The 24,180-nt window shown below is 51.9% G+C and overlaps 1 protein-coding gene across 4 annotated transcripts in view; it reads left to right on the forward strand.

Annotated features, from left to right (window-relative positions):
- PLCG1 (phospholipase C gamma 1) overlaps nucleotides 1–24,180 on the forward strand; it is a 36,269-nt gene that overhangs the window by 915 nt on the left and 11,174 nt on the right. For all 4 annotated transcript variants that reach the window (XM_077873169.1, XM_077873168.1, XM_077873170.1 and 1 more), the window contains exons 2-10: nucleotides 20,026–20,178; nucleotides 20,279–20,372; nucleotides 20,530–20,577; nucleotides 22,789–22,873; nucleotides 22,964–23,047; nucleotides 23,280–23,314; nucleotides 23,539–23,611; nucleotides 23,710–23,811; nucleotides 24,045–24,163. In XM_077873169.1, coding sequence (XP_077729295.1) covers nucleotides 20,026–20,178; nucleotides 20,279–20,372; nucleotides 20,530–20,577; nucleotides 22,789–22,873; nucleotides 22,964–23,047; nucleotides 23,280–23,314; nucleotides 23,539–23,611; nucleotides 23,710–23,811; nucleotides 24,045–24,163 — 793 coding nt within the window. The remainder of the gene's footprint in view (nucleotides 1–20,025; nucleotides 20,179–20,278; nucleotides 20,373–20,529; nucleotides 20,578–22,788; nucleotides 22,874–22,963; nucleotides 23,048–23,279; nucleotides 23,315–23,538; nucleotides 23,612–23,709; nucleotides 23,812–24,044; nucleotides 24,164–24,180) is intronic.

The following is a 24,180-nucleotide window of genomic DNA, read 5'->3' on the forward strand; positions in this document are numbered from 1 at the left end:
GCCGACACTCAAAGCCAGGACCCGGACTCTTGGTAAAGAGGCCAGGCTTCTCTTACCCTTGGAAGCACATCCTCAAGAGCGTGGCCCAGAAAGGCCACCCTCCGTGCCTTAGAGTCAGGTACTTTCGAGAGTGTGCAGCCAATTTTGGGTCTAGCCCTTTGTGTCCTGCGTCCTGTGCTGCGTGGCCACGGGGAGCTGGGAGCGGCTACCTTTGGTTTCCTGCTGCTTGGCCTTCTCAGGCCTGAACTTGGCTGCTTTGGGACAGATCTCAGGAGGAGGGAATTGGGGATTTTGAAAAAGCCCAGATCCTTTCAGTGTTACTACACTTAATGCATCCCTGTGCTGTGGCCGGGTGGGCACCCAGCTCTGCCCTCCATTCCCCCACCTTCAAGTGTGAGAGGTAGTGTGTCTGCAACCCTAGGTTGTGGGTTGCTTCCTGCAAGGACTCCCCCCAGAGACTCAGAACTAGGTCCATGTGGAGGAGGGGCGTCAGGAAGTGACACCCCCATGGGAAGGCCCTACAGACCTTGGGTATCGTGTACATGTGTGTAGATGGGTGAGGAGATTGGGAGGAAGGAAAGTCTTGTGGTGAAGCAGCCACCCTCAACTACAAACTCCAGATCTGATACAGCTGCTGAACTCAGAAATGGCAACTGCCTTCCGCTGTGCCTCCATCAGCCCTGCCAGCTATGGAGAGAAGATTTTAGTGATTCGAGAGACTGGATTCCAAAATTGTGGAATGATAGACACTGCAGAGAGCCAGATAGATAGTCCTGGGGACTTCACCCAGGCATCAAGACTTCCAGGCACAGCCTCTTCCTTGCTTTTATAGTGCTCCCTATGCTCTGCTCAGTTGGTGGCACTGACCAGAGGTTCCCCAGTAGAGATTTCCTGGGTAACAGACTGCACTTCAAACCATGCATGTGATCAGCAGGCAGTACGTGCAGCTCTGTGGTTGAAGACAAGGCTGGATTTGAAGCCCATTGATTAGTTGTGGGCCACTTGCTTATCTAGCTAGTTACTTATTTTCTCTGAGCTTAGTTTCCTTATCTATAGAGTAGGAATGGTAAAATATATGCTATATATGGTTGCTCTGGAGATTAAATGAGAATTGGTGTAAAACATGTAGCACAGTGCTTGATACATTGTAAATGTTTAATAAGTGTGAGCTGTTTTTAATAATAACAATAGAAGTAAAAGAGTGTGACTGCCCTCCTCCATCCTGGACTATGAATGTTGAGGGAGGTGGACTATGGCTGTAGGAGAGCATGAGGGTATAGGGAGGGAGGAGGATGGGAACCAAGTTCACATTTCACTTAAAGGGAGGAAATGGTTTTGTTTTGCTTTAACTCCTCTCCTCACCCACCCACCTATCATACGTAGAATAGTACATGACAGTAAAATCATGGAGTAAATCTAGAGAGATTTGCACATCTGACTCTCGGGTGTGACTTGACTTATTTGTAAGTTGGGGCCTGAACAGAGGGATGTGGGGAAGAGTGAGCCTAGTCCGTGGTGTCTCAGGTCTTTGGGGGTTGGTGACAGGAATGCAGGGGATCCTATGGCCCCCAGCTCCCAGGGTAGGTCAGCTAGAGAAATACAGATTCAGTGATCTCATCAGCTGCAAGTGTAGGCAAAGAATATAGGAGCCTTGGCCCTTTGATTTTGGAGGCCCAGGTTGAAGGAGTCTGAGTAAAAATGCTAGTAGATGCTTGTGTAGGGTTCACACATTGTAAATGGAGCTTCTCACTGAAGCTCCCCCACTTCTGCCCATTCGTGGTATACTTTGTTGGTGACTTCTGATCCTTGCAGCCCCCCTACCCTACCCCCCCACAGGCTCTGAGGAAGGTTGGGCTGCCAGCTGTGTCCCCTACCATCTGGCCTTTTCCTGCTGACTCTGCCAGGGTTCCATGTAGTGCTTGTAGTCTGGCCAAGGAGAGAGAGGCACTGTGGACCTGCAGGAGGGATGCTGTGGTTCAAGGAAATGCGCAGCACTCAACGTGTCAGACCTCATTCTGACCTAACCCCATCCCTTCTCACTTTATCGCTTGTGAAGTGGGGCTGGCACTTGCTGATTTCTAGGATGGTAGTTTGGCTTAAAAGAGGGGTGGGGAAGTGCTTTGGTACCAGTTGTCCTGGTGATGTGACAGGAACCAGGTTGATGTTTGGCTTTTTATGTTGCAGATACTGACTTAAGTGAATACAAAGCAATTACTTCCTGTTCACTGCTACAGAGACTTTTCGGCATATTTTCTTGGCTAATCTTCACAAGGGTCCTGGAGGTAGGGGGCTGTGTCTGCCATGGGATCATAGTACCAGTATGTGACAGCCTCAACTGGACCCAGCTCCCCAGTCATTGACTGGCCATCCCAAGAGGACTCTCAGCTCCAGGGTTGTGCTGCCCCTGGGCCTCAGGCCACATGCCTAGTTGTCTCTGTTGCTCCTCTAAGGAGAAATTTTTGTGCCTGGACCTGCATTATAGACCCTTAGCCTCTCTAGGTTCTGGCTCTACACTTTTCCTTCTGATGCCTTTCTGGGGTGAGTAGATTCAGTCAAAAGTCATTGTGGGCATCATGGCCTAGGTGGAGGCTCCATGGAGGGCTCTGAGTGACAGCCATGCTCATCACTGAGGACTTTTGAAGGCTCACACTTTCCTCTTTGATCCTTCCCTACTCTTCTAGATGCTGGGCCCCCTTAGGTGGTGAATGAAAACCAGGTCCTTCCCCTCAAGGAAACTAAAACAGACAATAATTCCTAGTCGTACCTTTGATGGGGTGGGGAGGTACTGGTGGCAGAAGAGCGCAAATTGCCCAGACAAGGCAGTCAGGCTCAGAAGGTGATGTTGGGGCCAGTTGTCTGGGGCTTGACCTCTGTGGCTGTCAGGCTGGTGAGGAGACAGATTGTGAAGCCTGCTCTGCCGCCTGGGCCTGAGGTCCCTGAGGCAGGCAGGCGGGTGTCGCAGGGGTTTTCTTTGTACTGGCTGATTGCTCCCAGTGGGAAAGGGGCAAAAACACGTGTCCGGATCTGCAAAGCTAGCCATCCCTGCCTGTGTGTTTCCTGTCTGACTATAGTTTTTCCAGGGGAAGTCAGACCTCCTAGTGTTTCCTCAACACCCAAGCCTTGCTCCAGTGTGTGGGTTTCCAGACCAGCTCTGCCAGTGCACCCCCTCCAGCTGGGGCACTCTTTCCTGTGAACCTGCGAAAGGAGCCTGTTGCACAGATGACTGGAGAAGCTGAGCACACCCAATGTTGCCCCCCCACCACACACACACACACACACACACACCTCCAGCTGAGGAGAGTCCCAGAGAAGTGGGGGTGCATTGGAGGAGGGGAATGTTCTTGCATACCTTGTGGAGTGCTTTGTTCAGGGAAGCATGGTGCCCATGCTTTCCTCTGCAGGGGGCGGGGTGGGGTGGTGTCCTTGAGAACAGTATAGTAACAGGTGACCAGACTCTAGGCAGAGCCAAGGATAAAGAATGGCTGTGAGCAGTGTAGGTAATTGACCCACAGTAACTGGAGATTTGTGCCTAGAGTCAGTCTGACTTGGGTTCAAGACAATGTGTGTGTGTTTGTGTGTCTGTGTATGTGTGTATACTGGCCAGAGATCTTGGCCACTAACCTTGTTTTGTGTAGTTTCTTGAAATGAGGGGCATTTATTTGTTCCATAAATACTGTTTGAACACCCCTATTTGCCCAGTGCTAGGCACTAAAGGTGAATAAGACATGGACTGTGCCCTTGAGGAACTCCCACATTCTTGGAAGAGACAGAATTGGGAACATATAATTATAACCATGTGTGTGGTATGTACCATAATAAAGGTCTATACCAAGAGCCCTGTGAGTGCATAGTAGTGAGCTGTCTTAGTGAGCTGTGGTTGAGAGGAGAGAGCCAGGTCAGGCTTCAGAGCTGCTGGGGGGCGCGGGGGGAATTGCGGGGTGACTTGTGAGCTGTTCCTTGACTGATTGAGGAACTTGCCTGTGCCCAGGTTGAACATGGGGGATCCCTGTGCAGGTTCAGGTATGTATTTAGTGCGGTAGAGGTAAGGCTGGGGCTCGTTGGGAGCAGTTTAGGGAAGGCCACAGGGTGCCATGCTCTTGGGTTATACTCTATTCTGTCAGCAGAGGCTCAAGGAGGGCTGTCTTGCATTTTATCTGGGAGAGGGTGAGGGAAACCAGTAAAGCCACTGCAGTTTGCAGGAGAGAGCTGATGAGCAGGGGCAAGACTTCCTCTCAGGCAGGGCAGGGATGCAGCAGAGGTGGAGGGTGGGTCCTGAGAGATGAGCCAGTGGAGCACAGTAGTTTAGCATTTGGGTTCTGAACTCAGACTGAGTAGGTTGTGCCACTTAACTTGCTTTGTGATCTTGAGTGTGTGATTTTCTCTCTGAGCTCTTTGTCTACAAAAAGGGGGTATAGTAACAGTTTGTCTCATAAGGGTTTTTTGAAGATTGAGGAAAATCTTCATAGAGTGCTTCACATGGAGTATGGTGTGTTGGGAGCTCTGACAGAGGAGGATGAAGATTAAGTTCCCCAGGAGGACCCAGTAGTGAAGGGAGCCCATGTACCTGTCACATTGAGGGGCTGGAGCCTGGCCACCAAGCCTTTGATTGGGAGATGAAGAGGCCCACCCACTTTCTCACTCCAAGCTCTCAGCAGACCCGCTGTTGTCAGGGGGCTCGTTCCAGCTGCTGACTTTTCAAGGTGACACAGCAGCTGGCTGAAAGCAGCCGCTATGGTATCATATTGGCCTATTTCCCCGTGTCTTGCCCTGATAAATGCTATCTGAGCACATTGGTTAAAGACCCCTCTCTTCTAGGACATGCTTTAATGCCATCACCTCAGTATGATAAGACCAGTCTCTGCCTCTCCTGTCACTGTTTGTATCACTCTTCATTAACTCATGGCACCTCTTCCCATTCTGTAATCTTTCCTCTGATGTGGTTTCAAAGAGGTCAGAGATGGATAAGTTGGAGGAAGTGAGACCTACCTAATGTTGCAAACGCCTGATAGGAGGGGATGGGAGACTTTTCCTCCCGGTCTCTACTCCCTTAGAACTGGAGAAGTCGGTGGGGACTCGGAGGAGAGTCTGGGGAGAAATGAGGATGAGAGAGGAGGAGGGGAATGTGCTGGTGCTCCGTGCAGAATGCTTTGTTCAGAGAAGCATGGTCCCCGTGCTTCCCTGGAGGGAACTCAGAGCAATATGGTAACAGATGATAAGACTAGGCAGAGCCAAGGTGATGAGTGGCCTCAAGCAGCTGTTGGTAATTGGGCTCCATATGACTGAAAATTTGTGGCGAGGGTCAGATTTGGGTTCGAGTCTCAGCTCTTCTTGGGACGTTGGATGAGTAACTTTAACCTATCTGGAACTGATTTTCAGCTATAAAAGTAATTTCTTCCTCACAGAGCTGTATATTAAAATAGTGAAATGAGGTCGTATAGGACAGTAAGAGATTTCATATGAAAGTGCTCTCTGCACAGCATTTCGCACTCATGGGCAGTTAATAAGTATTTGTTTACTTTGCTTTCACCTTAGCTAACTACAGAACTCCAGTTTTTTTTTTTTTTTTCCTTCTTTTTTTAAAATATTTTATTTATTTTTTCATGAGATACAGAGAGAAAGAGAGGCAGAGACACAGGCAGAGGGAGAAGCAGGCTCCCCGTGGGGAGCCCGGTGCAGGACTCGATCCCAGGACCCCAGATCATGACCCAGGCCAAAGGCAGATGCTCAATCACTGAGCCACCCAGGCGTCCCCAGAACTCCAGTTCTTTGCACCACCAGGTGTGGCCACTGGTGGCTCTTCTGACAGTCTGGGCTAGAAGTCTGTTTCCTGCTTGTTTTCTTTGTTCCCTCCGAGTCTGTGCACAGAGGGCTGGGGCATGAGGAAAATCCGATATTTTTCCTAGTGCAGTAGAGTTCATGGAACATATTCTCATCTGTGGTGTTGAGTGCTGCCACAGCTCCATGAATCAAGGGAGGGCAAAAATGGTTAGCCGTCTCTTACAGATGAGAAACCAAGGCTCCCCCGGGTAAGGTCGCACAAGTTTATGGCAATGCTGGGATCAGAGCCTAGGATCTCTGATTCCCACTACAATATTTGGGTTATTTTTCTACTCTTGAGAAAATGACAAGAAGATAGGACCAGCATGTTTTTTTTATGTGGACAGAGTGATCTGATCTCCACTCTGCCTTCTGGCCCAGTGTGCTGTTTGACTAGCCCAGGCTTCTGTCTGTGGACAAACTGGACCTAGACTCTGCCTCTAGGTTATCTGCTGCCTTCATCTTACCTGACACTCCCATCAAGAAGCTTTCCCACACTCTTGCTGGGGGTGAAGGCAGCAGGTGATCTGAGGTAGGGGGACAGAAGAGCCCTGCTCTGACTTGTTACTGCTCATGATGATGACTGCACCTGAGCCTCTGCAGGGACCTGGAGACCTGGGGCGCCATGCTCATGGTACTCTGAGAAGGGCCTCTCCAGGATCCTTGATGACAAGTTCAAGTGCATACATTCATCCATCGTGTTGCTTCATTTGCCTGTATTTACTGTGGGTGTGCTTCTGTGTGTTGGGCCTGGTAAGCTGGACATGAGAACTGCAACCTCTGGCTTGTTCAAGTGGTAGTAGGCCTGTGCCCCGGTGTGCTTTATCACTGTAACTACTCTTTCCTTGAAACAATAAAGAACTCCCAAACCCCAACCTTCTTGGGTCTTTTGTGGCACACTGAACAGACTAGACACCGCTGTGCTTCCCTGGCTTTGGACTCTGGCATTTGTTGACATGCCAGGCACCACAGAGTCCAGTAATAAATATAAAGATTAAGATAGGTATAGCCAGAAAAGACAGCAGCAGCCAGACAGAAAAAGTATTTACAGGGCCTGGAGAGTGCCATGGAGAAAACCAACCAGAAGCTGTTCTGTCAGGAGAGGTGAGGATGTGCTCTGATAATGAGCAACCCCAGATCTCTCAGTTGCAGACAACAGCTGAGGCTCATTTTTCACTTATACTACATGTGTGTGACCATGACAAGCCACTCCACTTATTCCTAGAGAATGGCCTTAGTGGCTCTGAGTCAGACTCCTGGTGCAGGGCCTAAACACTCGACAAACTAGGCTGGAGAGGGCTTCGGACAACAGAGGCTGGGGAGACCTTCATTTCCATGGCTTGGTGTGGGCAGTGGCGTGGGTGGCTATGCTATTGTGGCAGATAGACTGCTGCCTTCGTGTCTGGGCTCTCTGCAATAGGTACCTTTGTGTTTAGGCTTGAGGTATGCTAGCTGTGCCTCTGCCTAATTGTCATCTCCCTGCTGTGCCCCACCTTGAGCTGCTCCTGAGCCTACTTTGTGACAGTCACAGCTCTCTTGCTGTCACCCCTGAGGTAGAGCCTCTCATTGCCTCCTCACAGCATTCTTAGAGCTCTTTGGCTAGATAATGCTGCTGTCTTCACAGGGAGCCTCAGGAGAGGTAGAGAACTATGGGAGAGGGGGCCTTCTGTGGATACTCTGGAGTTGAGGGAAGAGGCATTGGGGACGTGGTTGCTTTGGGGAGTCTGTGGTCCCAGGAGATGGGGCTCTGAGAGTCTCTGCTTGCTATCCTCACTTAGTTCTTAACATTCTCCCTCCTCTCCTTGTAACACTAGTTCCTTTCGAGGTGGTGCTTGGCTAGCCTTTAAGAGGCTGCAGTGGCTGTATGCCCAGGCACAAGTACTAGCTCTCTCCCCCACTCATCACCTCCTAGGAACCGGGCCCATCCTGGGGGAAGCAGGGAGGGCTCCTTTTTATAGCCACATGTAGGCTTTGTGTATAGGCTCTGCTGCTTCCTTCCGGGCCCTTCCCGGTGTTGGCGGGTGGCCCTGGCTTCAGCAGGACTCAGGATGCAGAATAAATGGGCGGGGCTTTCTCTTGCAGAAGACTGGCATCTCCATTTCTGAGCCCCTGCCTGGCACAGAGGAGCCTGGGGTTAGCAAGGTAGAAAAGGAGGTGGTTTGATCTTTGATCCTGGGAGGCTTGCAATCTAGAACATGCAGAAAACCATGAAAGCCGGGAGCCAGCAGGAGACAGCTGTGCCTGAAGTACTGTAGAACCTAAGGGTCCAGACACAATCAGCTTCCTCTCTGTCGCAGCCCATCCTGCCCTTGTGGCGTCCCTCCTCCTGCTGCCTGGCAAGCCAGCATTGGTTAGAGAATCTGTACAAAGGCTGTGAGGTGCCTGGGAGCAAGGCGTGGGCATGGTGAAGAGTGGGTGGTCTGACGGAAGCTCCAAGCCCTGGCAGTGAACACTGATGAGATTGGTGAGGGGCTGGGCCACAGCAAGTTTGACCACTTGTTTGTGTGAGATCTAATTCTAACTCAGTAGGGGTGGGCTGTTCACTTTGGGGTTAGCTTCCTGTTTTCTTGGACACCTGGGGATATGGCTGAGCTGAAATGTCCTGAGGGAAGTACTCGTTTAAGGGATGCCTCCAGGTCACAGTGTCCTTGGTTTAGCCTTGTCCTTGGCGGGAGTAGGGCATTGACCACACTGGGCCTTTGGCTGTTAAGCTATGGGTGTGTGGTGGGTGAATTCTAACCCCATGGGACTGAGTGACTTCAGCCTCAAGGCCCCAGGAATGCGGGCCGAGTTCATAGAGTGACTATGGGAAGGAGAAGAGGAGGTGGCCACAGGTCCCAAAGGCTTTTCAGCCTGCTGGGGGCAGGAAGTCAGCTGGGGCGCAGGGGCTCTGGAGACCTCTTACCCCCATTCCACCTGATGGCCCTCCCCTGTTAGGAGGCAGCTCTTCTCTTTCTACCCTAGTTACTCTACCCAAAGCAGCCTTAGAAACACTGAGCACACACACACACACACACACAAAAAAAAAAAAAAAGAAAAAAGAAAGAAAGAAAGAAACACTGAGCACATCTACCAAGGAGGTTAGAAAGGGAAATGTAGGGACGCCTGGGTGGCTTAGTGGTTGGGTGTCTGCTTTTGGCTCAGGGCTTGATCCTGAGAGCTGGGATCAAGTCCCACATCAGGCTCCTCCTGGGGGGCCTGCTTCTCCCTCTGCCTGTGTCTCCGCCTCTGTCTCTCTCACGAATAAATAAATAAAATCTTAAAAAAAAAAAAAAGGGTAATGTATGTCACTTTGTCAAGGATTTTACTCGGGGCCTCTTGAGGCTGACAGTGAAATACAGAGAACATCCCCTCTAATGACAATGGAACACCTGGTGCCTGTACCATTTCCATAAGGATGTCCTGGTCCCTGGCCTGAGAATTGGCCCATACTGGAAGGATGAAGCTCTGCAGGCTAGAGTGGGAGGCAACAAGGAGCTTATTGGGGGAGGTGAGGCCAGAAACTGTCTTAAGAGGGTAGAATGGAAATTTACCCTCTAAATTTAATTTTAGGAAATTAAAATCAGGAAGGAGAAGTCCCAAGGTAGTCATTCTTCTTGACAGGGGAGGCAGCTTCGAAGAATCCTAGCTGGGCTTCCTGGGGAGGCAGTGAGTTCCCAGTCACCTTGGAGTGAGGTCATCAAGCAACAGGGCCTTGCCTCCCCAGGAAGCAAAAGGAGGACAAGTAAAGTGCCTTGGCTTGGGCTGGTGTGGCCAGATGCTGAAGGGTGGTTGGGCCCAGCAGCTCTGTAATGGGAAAGGCCTAGTGGGGTGTGCAGAAGAGGGTGTCTGGGTGACCACACCTTGCCCTCATGACTTCCTTCATTGCTTAGCAGGTCTCCAACCTCCTGGTCAAAGTTGACTCTGCTGGGAGGTTAAGGGCTGGTGTCACCCCCATGCACCTCCACCATCTCCCTCCTACCTCCTGCCTCTAAGATGGAGCAGGGTGTGTGGTGGTGGTAACTCGGAAACTGAAGAGGCGGGGAGCCAGGGCTGGCCTGGGGCTTCCCAAGGAGCTCTGCAGAGGAGGCCTCTACTGTCCCCTCCCTGTTCTCCCACTTTAGCCCCTGTCCCTTAGATCTTCAGTCAGAGGCCCCTATTGTTTCCTTGGGGGAGGGAGACCCCAGATTTTTCTATCTTCTAATGTATTCCATTTCCTGCTATTCCCTGAGTGGGACCTTAAAGCTGACCAGGCATGGCCCTTGCCCTCAAGGAGCTCACACTCCTTTGGAGAAGATTGTCATTCAGACAGCCTTAAAATACACACAGGGTTCCCACTCATTTAAATGCTTAGTAAACATGGTCATGACAAAGTCAGTAGTAGGGGGCTCGTCCAAGGATTAGATTGGAGATGGTGAGAGAAAAGGAGATGCTAAAGGATGGTTCTTAAGTTTCCTGTTTATAACTTGGGGGTGATGCTGTTAGCTGACCCAAGAAGTATGGCAGGAGGCCTGGGTTTTGGTGAGAGAGTATTAAAGAGTGTGTTTGAGGGAATCTGTTTGGTTTGTTTGGTTTAAGGGATTGACTTTGAGGTGTTGTTGAGGCGAGCAGGTGGAGGTGTCAAGTAGGCAGTTGGACTGACGGAGCTGAAGCTTAGAGGTGAGTACTGGTTGTTAAGAGGAGGCACTGAAATCTGTTGGCGTTGTCGACTGACTGGGAGGAGGTAGAGCATTGGGAAAGGAGAGGACCTTGGCCTCGGCCTTGACAAAGGCCAGCATGTAATGCAGATAGGCCTGAAGCCCAAGAAGAAGAGGGAAACCAGAAGAAGTCATGAGAGAAGCCAAGAGCAGAGCTTCAAGGAGGAGGGAGGGTATGGTTGACCATGTGGATTGCTCTCGGGGTTAGGAAAGAGGATGGAAAAGTGACTTCCATTCAGTGTTCTTATTCCCCACCTGCCCTAAATATATTGTGTGGGTGTTGGTGGTGGGGAGACACACATTTCATTAGACTTTTGAGATCCTGGACACTTCTAGGAACTGGCCCTCTACCTGTCCTTAGCTGGGGCCCTGGTACACACAAGATATCTAGAAAATACTTGGGCAACAGCAGCCTTTGGTGGAGGCAGAGGTCAGGGTGCACAGGATCCCTGCCCTGGGGGGCTGACCCACGAACTGCCTGGGGGGGTTACATAGGCCTGTGCAGCAAAGCTGGGGCCAGCCCCTGTCTGTACTCCAGCTTTCCCCTGCTGTGGCATCAAAGGCCGGGGTGGGCTCACTGTCCCTCTCCCTCTTCCATGAAGCTGAATACCCTCCCCCCACCCCCAGCCCAACCACTCCAGTGATTCCTTGGCTTCCACGATCCCCTCTGCCTGACATGTGGGTCAGCCCTCCAGACCAGCCTTCTGCAGATCAATCTGAGAAATCCCAAGGAGCGCAGTTCACTTTCTCTGTGCTCCAGCACCACAGACATCTCCCTGTTGTTCCATCTTTGCACGACCTCATAGTTATCTACTTCCCCATCTGTTTCCTCCACCAGCCAGGGGCTTTTCTGAAGGGCAGGAACTCAAGTGCCTTATTGATCTCTGTTTACCCAGGACCCAACCCAGGGCCTGACATCAAGGAGATAGGTGCCTGGTATGTGTTTGAGTAGATGATGGAATGAATGAACAAGCATAATAGGCAACTGCTCAACTCTCTTCCGGTTTTGCATTCTCTGGGTGGGGCCTCCTTTCCCTTCCTTCCTTTGGGGCCTGGGCATGCTGTTCCCACCTCTGAAATGGGTGGGATTAGTCTAGTGTCATAGGCAAGACTGCCTGGGTAGTGTGAAGGCTCTGGGGCCATGCAGAGGGTCCCAGTTCTGCCATGAATCACCATGTGACTGGGTCAAGACCCTTTGGAGCCTCCATTTTCTCATTGCTCCAAAGAGGAGATTCATCTAGAATCTAGACTCTAGATGAGTCATGTGCTGGCAAGGATCCTTTACAGCTGTAACCTGAAGCAGTTAGTATATACAGGTTCAAGGTCCCATGTAGGAGGACCCTGCAGACCTCCATCCAGCTGTCTGAATGATTTTTTCCTGTTTATCAAGGTGGGAGAAGGCCCAGATGCTGGGTCAGGCCTGGCTGTTCTTCTCAGTCAGGTGCTGAGGGAGAAGTGACTGAGGAAACCCCAGCCAGAGAGGGAGATGCTGAGCTCTGCCCTGGTACACCCTGGACTCCCAGGGTTTAGCCAGATTTTCCCTGTGTACACCATGGGAAGGGGCTGTGGCCTCTCTCCTCTGCTGCTACACAGGAATAGGAAGGAGATAAGTCCCATCCTCACCTTTTCTTTGTTGCATAACCCTCTGACCCCAAGTCTCTCTGCTAGGAACCTTGTCTGTAAAATGGAGGTAGGTAGCTACCCACCCTCCACTTTTGACTTTCTCTGGTGAGATCTGGGAGCTGCTTCTGTTTCTGTTGGAAGGGAGGGAGGGGGAAGGTCATAGTCTCAGAACAGAGAGGGAAATGGACAGTGGGGAGTGTGTGCGTGGGTTGGGGAGTCTCTCATTCCTTCCAGAGGCCTCGGGTAGCATAGGAACCACTGGCGCATCCGATGCCACTGCTTCCAGCTGTGCTAGGTTCTTTTCCCACCTGTATCTAGGTTCTGTCCTTGTTTCTCCTTGGGTTACTGCCTCCTTTCCCTTCACAGGTCTGAGGGCTCTATAAAAGCTGTATCTTCTAGTTGGTACAGCTACTCTGGGGACAGAGCCCCTTTGTTTTTGGCTCCCTCTGAAGGGGGCTCTGGGGTGCAGTGTCTGCCCTACCCTTGGGGCACCGTGCAGGAACCTGTGTGTAGGGGTGGCAGGGGTAGGGGGCGAGGAATTGGCCACAGAATATCACTTCCCCATGTGGCTTTCTTTCTCCAGTTGGCATCCTCTGAGTGAGAAGGCTCAGCTCCATTTATGCTCCCTCACCCTGGGTGTGTAGTCTTTGGATGTTGAAAGGTAGCTGACTTGAGGGGTGGGGCAGCTGGGAATGGTGCATCTGTTTACCCCAGGCTATTTGGAGAGGGTAATGATGAGAGAGCATTTTGGGGGAAGACTTTTTAAGATTTTATTTTTAAGTAATCTATACACTCAGTGTGGGGTTCAAACTCATAACTCCAAGATCAGGAGTCACATGCTCTACTCACTGAACCAAGTGCCCCATTTGGGGGAAGATTTGCACACCTCTCCTGACCCCTGGGACTTGCTCTTCTAAATCTCCTGGTGGCCTTGCCTTAGAGCCAAACAGAGCAAGGGTGCTCAGGGAGCAGTGCCTTTTCTGCTCCTCAAAGCTCCATTAACTTCCATGGTTCCCACCAGCTGCAGAAACATACGTGTGGGACTTCCAATGTTTCCAGATTGTCCTGGCTCTCAGAGGCCATGCCCCCCGCCCGCAACTACGACTGGTCCTTCTTTTTCCTGTCTCCATAGTAGACCTCACCAGCTTCTGCATTTGCATATTTGTTGTAGCTCCTCTGCCTTTGTTGCCCCCATTGTACCACCTCTTCCAGGAAGCCATCCCTGATACCATCTTTGAGAATTTGTGGCCTTTGCTGCCTTTGTTAGATAATGAACTCTGCAATCTTAACTCATGTGTTCATTCCTATTCCTTAGCACTCTGTATACATTTTGAGGCCTCCCCAGGATCTGGCTTTGGGGAATGAAGAGAAGAGTCCAATGTAGTTTCTTCCTTTAGGAGCTAGCTCACAGGCCAATGACCTAGATACCTGGCAGCACTAGACAATGTGACAAGATTGGTGGAACACCAGGTATACCACTGGCCTGGGCCTGACAGAGACTTACATGAGAAGATAGGCCTGGCAGGTGTAGAGGCTTGGAGGGAGTAGGGTAGGCTGAGAGCTGAGGGGCTGGGGTCCTTGCAGCTCATTGCCTTGATTGGACCTGGCCCCTTTTGAGGAGGAATAGGCTTTCCCTACCTTCTCCCAATGTGCTCTGCGGGGCTGGGCACACAGACCTGGAGAGGATCTTGGGGGTTCATATCTCGGGATTTGGGGTAATGAAAACCTCCAGAGGGGAAGGGATCTCTCCAGGTAACATTCACTTAGCTCTTTCAAGCTCTCTAGTTTAAAAAAACAAACAAAAAGAACCCTTCATGTTTACCATGAGTTGAAATTTTTTTAAGTTGCCAAATGTACATACATGTATTTCTGTATGGGTAATTTCTATTGCAGTTTACATCAATTAGTTTACATACTTTGTAAAAGGAAGATGATCTCTTAAAAATATTTCAATGAAAGTATGTTTCGTGTCCAGAAATTTGTGATATGTGCCACTTCTGGTTTTTTGCTGTGCTGGTGGTGGTATTTTTGGCTCTATGTTCGTTTGTGGGGGACGGGCGGGGGCAGGGGGCAAATTTTCAGTATGTCCTCTTGTCTCTTTCTGGTGATACTGCCTTGTTGTCTCTTCCTGAGATCTCACAGTTGTCCAGGGAAGAAGGGGCTGGTGAAGAGTGGTGATCTAGTTTTGCAGATGAGGGAAATGAGGCTCAGAAGTGGAGCTGTGCCACTTGCCAGTGCTCTGTGCTCATGGTTCTCTGTACCTTCTCCTTGTCTGAGGGGTGGTTAATTGGCCAGTAGGTTTGGAGGACCTCTATCTGTGTAGGGCTGTTTGGAAGGTGCCTTCACTGGGGCAGGGGATGCTGGGATACTGGTTCCTGACCAAGAAATGTGGGTCTAATTTAGAATCTTGGATTTGATACTGGGCTCCCTTCTAACCCTTCCAGGGCCTGCCATGGTCAGAGTCTGATATGGGGCAGGATTGGCTGGCTCTCACGAACCATAGTCTTTAAGATACCCTGGAAAAGACTTGGTGCCCCACCCTTGCTACCCCCTTTCTCTTCTTCCCTGGGGTTCCCGTTGTCCCAGGACTTCCCCTGGTCTACAGGAATGCTGCTTCTGTGCATCTCCCTGTCATGGTTATCCTGATGCACTGGGCAAGAGGATGACTAGTGGGCACTTGTGGCTCAGCCTGATACCTGGGAGGGGTTGAGAAACAGGATTCTAAAACCAGAAGAGCCCTACCCTCAGAAGAACCTAGCATAGGTCATTGTCTTCAGTCCCTTCACAGACTGCAGACTGGCTGCCTGCCATTGAGCTCGTCCCCTTCCTGGCACCCTGTCCTCTCCTTACCTAGTAGAGTGGGTGCTGTCCCAGGCTTGGGGACCTACTTTCCTTCAAAAGGGAAGTCCTGAGAGCAGCAACAGTACTCTTTGCTGGGTGGGAGCCCACCTCCCAAAGTGCTTGGGATCAGTTGTGTGGCTCAGATGAGGAAACTGAGGCTCTTAAAGGGAAAGCATCTGCCGTTACTAGTCTGTCCTGAAGGCAGTCTCTCCAGGCCTGACTGACCTGGGCACTCTGCTTTGAGTAACTGCTGATCTCTAGTCTCCATGGTCTCCGACAAGATGCCTGTCCCTGGGTCAAGAGAAGAGACAAGGGAGGATTTCCTTGCCTGGTCATGCAAGCTTTCGTTTTGCAAATTCAGTCTTGTGGATTCTGCTTCTCTGCTTAGAGCTGGCCCCTGCCACTAGGCTACAGGAGGCATGTTTCCTTCTGCCTAAAAATCAAAACAGAAACCAATCCAAGGTTGGGGGTGGTCAAGGCAAGACAGGCTTGACCCTTCCATGTGACTATCTTTATGTAGTTGTATGTAAATGGTTAATGGCTGTCCCACCCCTAACAAAAACCTTCACTTTATCCATGACCTGCCGGAGAGGCCCAGCTATATGTTTGGAAACAGGATTTGAAAATTGATCTTTGTGATTTCATTTTTTTTTTTAAGATTTTATTTTTATTCTTGATAGAAAGAGAGAGAGAGAAAGAGAGAGAGGCAGAAGCAGGATCCATGCGGGGAGCCCAACGCGGGACCCGATCCTGGGACTCCAGGATCACGCCCTGGGCCAAAGACAGACGCCAAACCGCTGAGCCACCCCAATCTTTGTGATTTCAAATCTGTTAGTCTCCCGTTCTAATACCCCATCATAGGTGAGGTGGTAGGGTGCTGTGGCTACAGCTGACTGGGTGCTGCAGGCTCAGGACGTGGCCTCTGGCTTAGAGCATGTCTGCATGCACTGATCTGAACTCTGGCTTCTGGAGCCTCACCCCTTCATGGTGCCCCATCCCTGCAAGACCCCCTTTGAGCTAGGGAAATCGTTGCTTGGATTCCTTCCCTTGGGCTGAGGCAACCTCTCCTGGGTTCAGGTGCACCTCCAGCAAAGCCCTGGCATGTGGCTGCAATTATCCCCCTGCTGCTGGCTTGTCTAGGCTTCATGTTGATGCACTAGATGCACAGGGGTCACACTCCTTCAGACATCACTGGGATCATTGATTCCTGCAGGGCCCTTACTGCAACCCTCTGAGGCAAGAGGAATTCCAAGTTTGCTGTTGGGGAAATGGAGACCAAACGAGTGAAGGCTTGTTTAGGTCTGCACAGCTAGGATTGAAGACCTGCATGGTTCTCCTCTGCTAGGTGTGAGCAGCCTTCAGAAAGGGGACAGTTAGAGCAGGCTTCCTGAAGGAGCAAGAGGAGGCAGGTTGTCACCAGGACCCTCAAGCTTCTGCCCAGAACACCAGGCAGCCTGGCCATCAGAAAGTCCTCAGCTCTCAGAGCTGGCCTGGGATGCCATTCCTGGCCCAGCATGAGTCATCCCTCATTACCCCAAAGCCTCTTGAGGAGGACTGGTCTCTGTATCTTTATGAGATTGTGTGGGTGATTAAGTCTTGTGTCTACCATGGCCATGCTTGGTATGGTGATACTCATGCTATTCCTGAAGCATGGGCCTCAGGGACCCAGTCCTTGGAGGAATGAACACACCATGCCTCTGGATGGGCTGAGCTGGCCAGATGGTGCTGATGGAATCCTAGGCCCTCTCAGATTGGGGTGAGCTTGAAGATGGCCCTTTGACACTGGTCAAGCCCTACACTCTCTTCTGCTACACAGGAGGCTAGCCTGGCTCCCTGGTTGTGGGAATCTGCCCTTGTCCCTCAAAGAGTTCCCCTGTCTCCAGCCTAGCAAGGACCTCTCAGTACCCTGGCTTTTCTTTTCCCCAGTGTTCCTTGAACGTTGTTTTCCCATGGTTCTGAGTGGGGAACGAGTGCTGGGTCACAGGTCTCTGGGAACAGGGTGCTACTCTCCTGTTCTTCTAAGCAGTTCTCTCCTCCTAAAGCTCCCAGGTCCTGGGAGGGTCTCTGTCTCACTGCAGTTCTGATTGAGATAGCTAGGGTAACTTGGCTTCCCACCCCCCACCCCCAACCTATTCCCAACTAGGGCAGAGGCCATGCCTGTCCTAGTGAGTGTCTCCCCTGATGGCAGTCCCTGGGGGACCAGCCCTGGCTCTCTCAGGAAAGGTGACCCTTCTGTGTTTGTCTGGGAGGCAATAAGATGGAAAGTGGGGTTGGGAGGTGGCACAGGAAATGGCTTTTAAAAGCGTAGTAGAGCATCTCACCCTGATGTCACATCCTTTCAGCTTGCCATTGGTTTGATGCGCTTCGACGGCATTAGGACCAGGCTGGCACTTCATTATGGGGGTTGGGGTACAAGGGACCAGGTATGGCCAAGCAGGACCTTGGGAAGCTTGGACTCCTGGCCTGGACATGCTCTGTACCTGTTTGGTTCCTGTCTTGAGCAGGATCCTGATCTGCCTCCAGCCTGGTGTCATAGGAATGTGCCCAGGAGCACAGGGCAGGCCAGAGGTTCTCCTGGGACCTGCTGGCAGTATGTGTGTGTGTGTGTGTGTGTGTGTGTGTGTGTGCGCGCGCGCGCGCAAGTGTGCATGCATGCCTGTGCAGCTACATGTGTCCTAACCTCAGGCTTTGAACTGACCCTCTAGCTACCTGCCAAGCAGTAGCCATGTCATGGGTTACTTCTAATGATGGGCAGGGAATTGAGAGGAGGGGCCCAGGCTGTGGAGCACTCAGACCCCGGCCTAGATGCATTTGTGTTTGTGAGGTTGTGTGCCTGTGTGAGAGGTGTGGGAGGGGATGACAGCAGCTCTGCACCGGAAAAGCATACTGGTTTCTGTTTCAAAGGGCAGGGTTTGTGGTTATTCTGCAGTTTCTGATCTGGGCATTTCCCCTGTTCGGCTCCTCCTTCCATCCTTGGAAACTATCTTCTCGGGCTGCGTTTTTGTGACTCAGTTCCCCCCACACTCCCTGTTTCTACCTGAGTATGACTTATTTTTAAAACTTGACTCCCATTTTGTGGCCCCTCTTCTTACCTGTGTGCCTACTTTTTTCATTTGCTTATTCAGCCCTTCAGCCAGTAATGCATGGGCCCTGCCTGGCCTGGGAGAGATGAGGAATGTTCACACATGTGGTGTCATGAGGAGTCAAGGGCATGATTACTGCAGGAGGGTGCTTCTGAGTTGGGTCTTCGGTGGTAGAGAATGGAGCCTGAGAGGTAGACAGTCCACCCTTGGGACCAGGATGAAGTGGGGGACACAAAGCACTGGCTGTTCTTGCCCTTGGTCCAACTTAGTTTAGATGGAGGAGAGAAGATGAGAGGGAAGAACTGGGAATGAAAATCACTGATCCTCACCAGGAAGGCTTTGAAGGCCTTAGAAGAAACGTATTCTCCTTAGTAAGCAATCACAAGAGGGTCAGAACAGTGTGACAAAGATTCAGGAAACTTAAGAAGAGTGGCTCATTGGTGAAGAGGACTGGGCAGGGGCAGGGCTGCTGGCAGGGAAGGTAGGGCTTTCAGTGGGAAGACCAGGCCTGAGGGGTTGATGAAGGCAAGGGAGCAAGGAGAGCAGGGTCCAGTGAGAACCAGTAATGTTGTGGTGGGGAGCTGGGGTTGGAGCTAGACACAGTGCCTCTGAGGTGGGCTAGTTGGAGCACAGCTGTGGCTAGAAGGAGTAGGAAGAGAGCTTGGAGATTTGGGCCCTTTGGGACATTCTAGCCAGGGTCATACACAGTTTGGGCTGGGAGGGCTCTGCAGTGGACGCTAGCCAGGCAATGTGCTGGCACTGCTCCTGGCTCCAGATCTTCCGGGCCAGTCTTGTTTGAGAGCATTAGAAGGGGCTCTGGTGCCAAGGGAGTACTCAGGAAGAGTCCTCTCTGGTGGCTCAGCCAGGTTTATTCTGTTTGAACAGCTTCTCCCTAAATCTGTCTTGTCTCTCTATCTGGCTTGGAAAATCTTCCCCCTGTCCAGGATCTCAGCCAGCACTGGGGGATCCTGTGGGTGATACCTAGCAGGGAGGGAGGGAGGGAGCAGGAAACCTGCACTGAGCTCCTATGTGCCACATACCGGGCTGGACACTTTGTTGATCTTACCAGCACCCTCACCGTTATTTGTTACCTGTGTTAACAGATGAAGGTGCGGGATCAGAGCAGTTATCACTGTGTTATCACACAGCTAATGGTAGGTAGACCTGGGATTCTAGTCCAGGCAGTCTGGTCCCAGAGTCCATGCATATTTTTTCTACCACCCTGCCTTCTAGAAAAATTCAGTTGACTTTATATATGGTAAAACTGAGACTAGGAGAAGTTAAGCAAGTCACTTAGCATCATTTCCCTTGTTAGTGGACATGGCAGGTTTTCTGCCATTCAGCCCTGTGTGCTTTCCCGATCTGTGCTGTGTGAGGGCAGAGGAGCACATGCAGGCCCTTTGACAGCCAGGATCAGGAAACTTACCTTTGGATAGCCACTGCCTTGGGGGACCAGGCCTCTTGCTGAGACTTGCTCAATAATTTTTGGGGTGGTGGGCCATTTCAGGGGGGTATCAGTTCTCTGGGCCTGATCCCTCATTCCTCCCATGGATCCTGAGACATCTTTGGATCTGATTTGCCCTACCTTTGGACTTTACAATTTGGTTTGTGTACTTTGTGTCAGGAAGTAGTCCTCACAGAACAGCTTTATGCCCTCCCCAGTTCTCTTTCTCGAGTCTAGCCTTTATTCAGGTCAGAGAGATCTGCCTCCATTCTCAGCAAGGGAAGGTACACAGGATGGGGGTCCCTGCTCTCCCCAGACAGCTCAACTTCTAGCAGAGGTCTGTCCTCAGACTCAGCCTAGCTCTCTTTTATCACCAATGGGATGGTGAGTACTCTTGGCTCTGCTCCTTGATGAAGTGTCTCCCTTTGTGGTCCTTCCCTAAGGGAGAGCCTGGGAATGAGTGAAGAAACCAGGCTGCCCTCATTTCAGCATTGACTCAGAGACCCCAGCCTGACCTTGGCTTCTTCTCTACCTTCCTAAGTTGACATTCGAGAAATCAAGGAGATCCGCCCAGGGAAGACCTCACGGGATTTTGATCGCTACCAAGAGGACCCTGCTTTCCGACCAGACCAGTCACACTGCTTCGTCATCCTGTATGGGATGGAATTCCGCCTGAAGACTCTGAGCCTGCAAGGTAGGAGTCAAGGTGCTGGAGGAGGCTTTACTGGCTCTACGGCTCCTGGCTCAGCAGGAAGCGTGTGTCCTCAGCTCTGTTCTTTACCCCTTGATCACAGCTACATCTGAGGATGAAGTGAACATGTGGATCAAGGGTTTAACTTGGCTGATGGAGGATACATTGCAGGCAGCCACACCTCTGCAGATTGAGAGGTAAGAACTGCTTCTGACATGGTTAGGGTTAGGGGCATTAGGTTCTAGGAAGCAGAGGCAAGGACACAGGTCTTTGTGCCCAGGCACTGCCTACTGACCTCCCCAGACCTAGTCCAGCTGGAGAATCAGTTCTCACCTCAGGCTCCTCTCCCACCAGGTGGCTGCGGAAGCAGTTCTACTCAGTGGATCGGAATCGTGAGGATCGGTAGGTTTGGGGCTGTGGCTCTAACCCAGCTGGTGGGTTGGGGCAGCCAGAACAGTAGCTGTGCCCTGAGCAGCTGCCTGGAGAACCAGAGGACCTAGGGGGCCTACCTCTAGTAGGGCTGGTGGGGGTAGGCAAGTGATTCTGGCACAGATAACTTCCTGCAGAAAGGCCCCTGTGATGGCCTTAGCACACATTAGTGAGGGAGGCCAAGGAGAGAGACAGGAAATGCAGAGTGGCTCTGGGTGTCCTGCAGAGAGGGTTAGCCTGGCTTTAGTGTGGGAGAGAGTGCCTGGAAGCTCACAGCTTTGAGGCTACTGTGTGACAGCCAGAGGGGCCAAGAAGAGATAGGGGACAAAGATCAGTTCATGGTGAGGGCTTCTGACTTGCCGTGAAAGAGCTGGAAAACCACGGAGGGTTTTGAAAGGAAGTGTCCCGTGACTGGACTTTGGTTGCACAGGACTGCCAACTGTTGCTGGGGAGTCCAGGGCTTGGCAGAGCTGGTGAGCTCGGGCAGGCAGCTGCTTCAGCATTTTGGGTGGAAGATGAGAGGGTTTGGGTCAGGGTGGAGGGTGATAGCCAGTGGTCAGATTTGGTCTGTACCGTATTTTGAAGGTAAGAGTCCAATAGAATTTCTTAACATTGATTTTGGTGTGCAAGAGAAAGAGAGCAGTCCCAGGGTAACAGTAAACTTTTTGGCTGGAGCATCTGGAAAGGTGGAGCTCCATTGACGAAGATGGGCAAGGCCATGGGAATAGCACATCTGGGGGAGTTTAGGGGTGGGATACATTTGAGCCGTGTTAGGTTTTATGATGCCCTTAGACATCCAGGTAGACACGTTGCCTTGGCTGGTGGGTAGTGTGTGTTTAAGGGAGAAGTTGGGGCAGGAGATGTTCCCTTGGGAGCGTAGAGATGATCCTTATATATAGGCCATGAGGTTGGGGATCACCCCATACTGGTAGCAAGAAAAAAAAAGAGGGACAGTAGCTGATCCTAGGTCACTTGGACATTGGGGATCAGGCAGGTAAAGAGGAGCTAGCCAAAGGAAGTAGCAGCTTGTGAGGTAAGAGAAAAGCCTGGAAGATAGAGTTTGGAAGTTCCAGGAGGGCGGGAGTGGTCAGTTGTGCCAGGCATTGTCAAGTGTGTTGAAGACAGGTACCCCTTGGACTTGACAGCGCAGAGGTTGTTGGTAACCTTGAGGAGAGGGGAAGGCAGTTCAGGGAAGGAAAGGGAACATGGATGGCTCCCTCAAGGTGCTGCTGTGAAAGAGAGCAGAGAAGGGAGTGGTAGTTGGAGAGATTGTCAGCAGAGTCAAGACAGGTGTTTTGGTGGAACAGATAATAGCTTGCTTGAAATGCTGATGGCATAGAGTCCACATAGGAAGCATTTGGTGATGCAGCAAGTTTCCTAACCTGCAAAGGAAGAACCTGACAGCCTCCCTCCTGGGTGCCTGCACAGAGCAAGCACTTGCTGAACCACAGTTGCCAGTAGCAGCCAGGAGCATACAGTGTAGTACTGAGTTCTGGAGGAGAGTTTTGATACTGCCTGCAAGGCTCTTGGGCACGACAGTGGGAGGCACCCTCTAGGAGAGAAGGCCTCCCTTTCCCCCATCTGTTCCATCCTTTTGCCAGGCCCAGCAGTATCCCATGGTCCCACATCCTGGGCAGGGCACTCTGGAGGGCAGGGACACTTCCTTGTCAGACCCCAGGAGAGTGTCTAGTCACCAGCAGGAAATACCCCTCTGCTACCCCCATTCCCCAATGCCAGGTGCTGAGGCACAAATTCCCAGCATTTTCAGGGTCGCTTGTCAGGAATGTATGAGTGAGCTGTGCGGGGCCTGGAGGCTCAGCAGGGGAGGCTGTCTCCTGTGTCCTGGGTGAGCCATAAGCCCCTAGGATTGTTGCAGGGGCTAGAGGGTAACAGGCTTGAGTGCTGAGACCTAAAGATTGGCTCCCCTGACCCACCCCACTGAGCCTGTTCACTCCTTTCTTGCCAGAATCATGACCTTTTTCTTTGCTCAGATGAGGAGACTGAGCCCCAGAGAAAGGAGGGGGGATTTCCCTTGATCGCCCAAAGGGTTCTGGTTTAGCCTCAGCCTCAGGACTCCAGGTGCCAGGGGAGTATTTACCTATCCAGCCCCAGGTGGGCTCAGCCCACAAGTCAGAGGTCCTGAGATGTTGGGCCAGGCCCCAGGGGATGTCCCTGTTTCCTCAGTATATCAGCCAAGGACTTGAAGAACATGCTGTCCCAGGTCAACTACCGGGTTCCCAACATGCGCTTCCTCCGAGAGCGTCTGACGGTGAGGACCCCTGTGCTATCTGCAGGCAGTAGGGGCGGCCTGGGAGCTCCTGGCTGTGGGCCTGACCAGAGTCCTGCCCTATCCATGTAGGACCTGGAGCAGCGCAGCAGTGACATCACCTACGGGCAGTTTGCTCAGCTGTACCGCAGCCTCATGTACAGCGCCCAGAAGACGGTGCATGAGCCACCTGCCCTCCCTTGGCCCTTGCCCCCAACCTCCTGCCCCAGCCCCTGCCCCACCCACATCAGCCCCGCTGCCCTGCTTGAGGGCGTTTGGGTGTCATCTCTCCAGCTGTTCTCCTCTGGAGGCCTCCCCCTGTCTGTTGCCCTGGCCTTTCTTCTTGAAAGCCCTTCCCCCATGTGGCCTCCCAGGGGCTCTGGCTCTGACCAGCTTCTGTCTCCTGCAGATGGACCTCCCCTTCTTGGAAGCCAGTGCCCTGAGGTTTGCTTTGAAGCGGGGCGGCAGGGTTCTCCCCCGGGCCTCCTCCATCTCTCCCTTGGTGATGCCTGGTCCAGGTGGGAGGCATTGGGAGGGGATGAGTCATGCTGGACCCTTTGGGACAACTCTGCTGGGTGGGAGCTGGACTCTGCCTTCCATGGGGCCCCTCGTCATCTGTGGGCTGTGCTAGCCACCTGGCTGCCAGGTACTTCCCTTCTTTTCCACAGGGCAGGGGAGCGCCCGGAGCTCTGTCGTGTGTCCCTTCCTGAGTTTCAGCAGTTCCTCCTCGAGTACCAGGGGGTATGGTTGGTCAGACAGGGCCATGGTACCTGGATAAGGGGGGCTGGGCTCATCACTGACAGCCTTTCACGTACCCCTCCCCAACCCATCCCCACCAGGAGCTGTGGGCTGTTGATCGGCTTCAGGTGCAGGAGTTCATGCTCAGCTTCCTTCGAGATCCTTTACGAGAAATTGAAGAGCCTTACTTCTTCCTGGACGAGGTGAACCCTACTTTCACCTTTCCCTCAGAGTAGGGGTGCACTCACCAGAACCCCACCTGGGTCTCAGAAGCCAGATTCTCCTTAGGGCTTCCACCTTGTTCCTCCCTACTGTCCACTTTGCCTACCATGATAGACACTGATGAGCATCATCTCCTTCCCACCGTGGCCCATGCCAGTGGGCTGGTAAGGGGCTTGTTCACTCTGTCTTTCCTTTCTTTCCTCTTCCTGGACAGTTTGTCACCTTCTTGTTCTCCAAAGAGAACAGCGTGTGGAATTCACAGCTGGATGCAGTGTGCCCGGACACCATGAACAACCCTCTGTCCCACTACTGGATCTCCTCCTCCCACAACACGTGAGTGGCTCACTCGG

Source organism: Canis aureus, chromosome 26 (assembly GCF_053574225.1).
Source record: "Canis aureus isolate CA01 chromosome 26, VMU_Caureus_v.1.0, whole genome shotgun sequence".
NCBI classification, from domain to species: domain Eukaryota; kingdom Metazoa; phylum Chordata; class Mammalia; order Carnivora; family Canidae; genus Canis; species Canis aureus.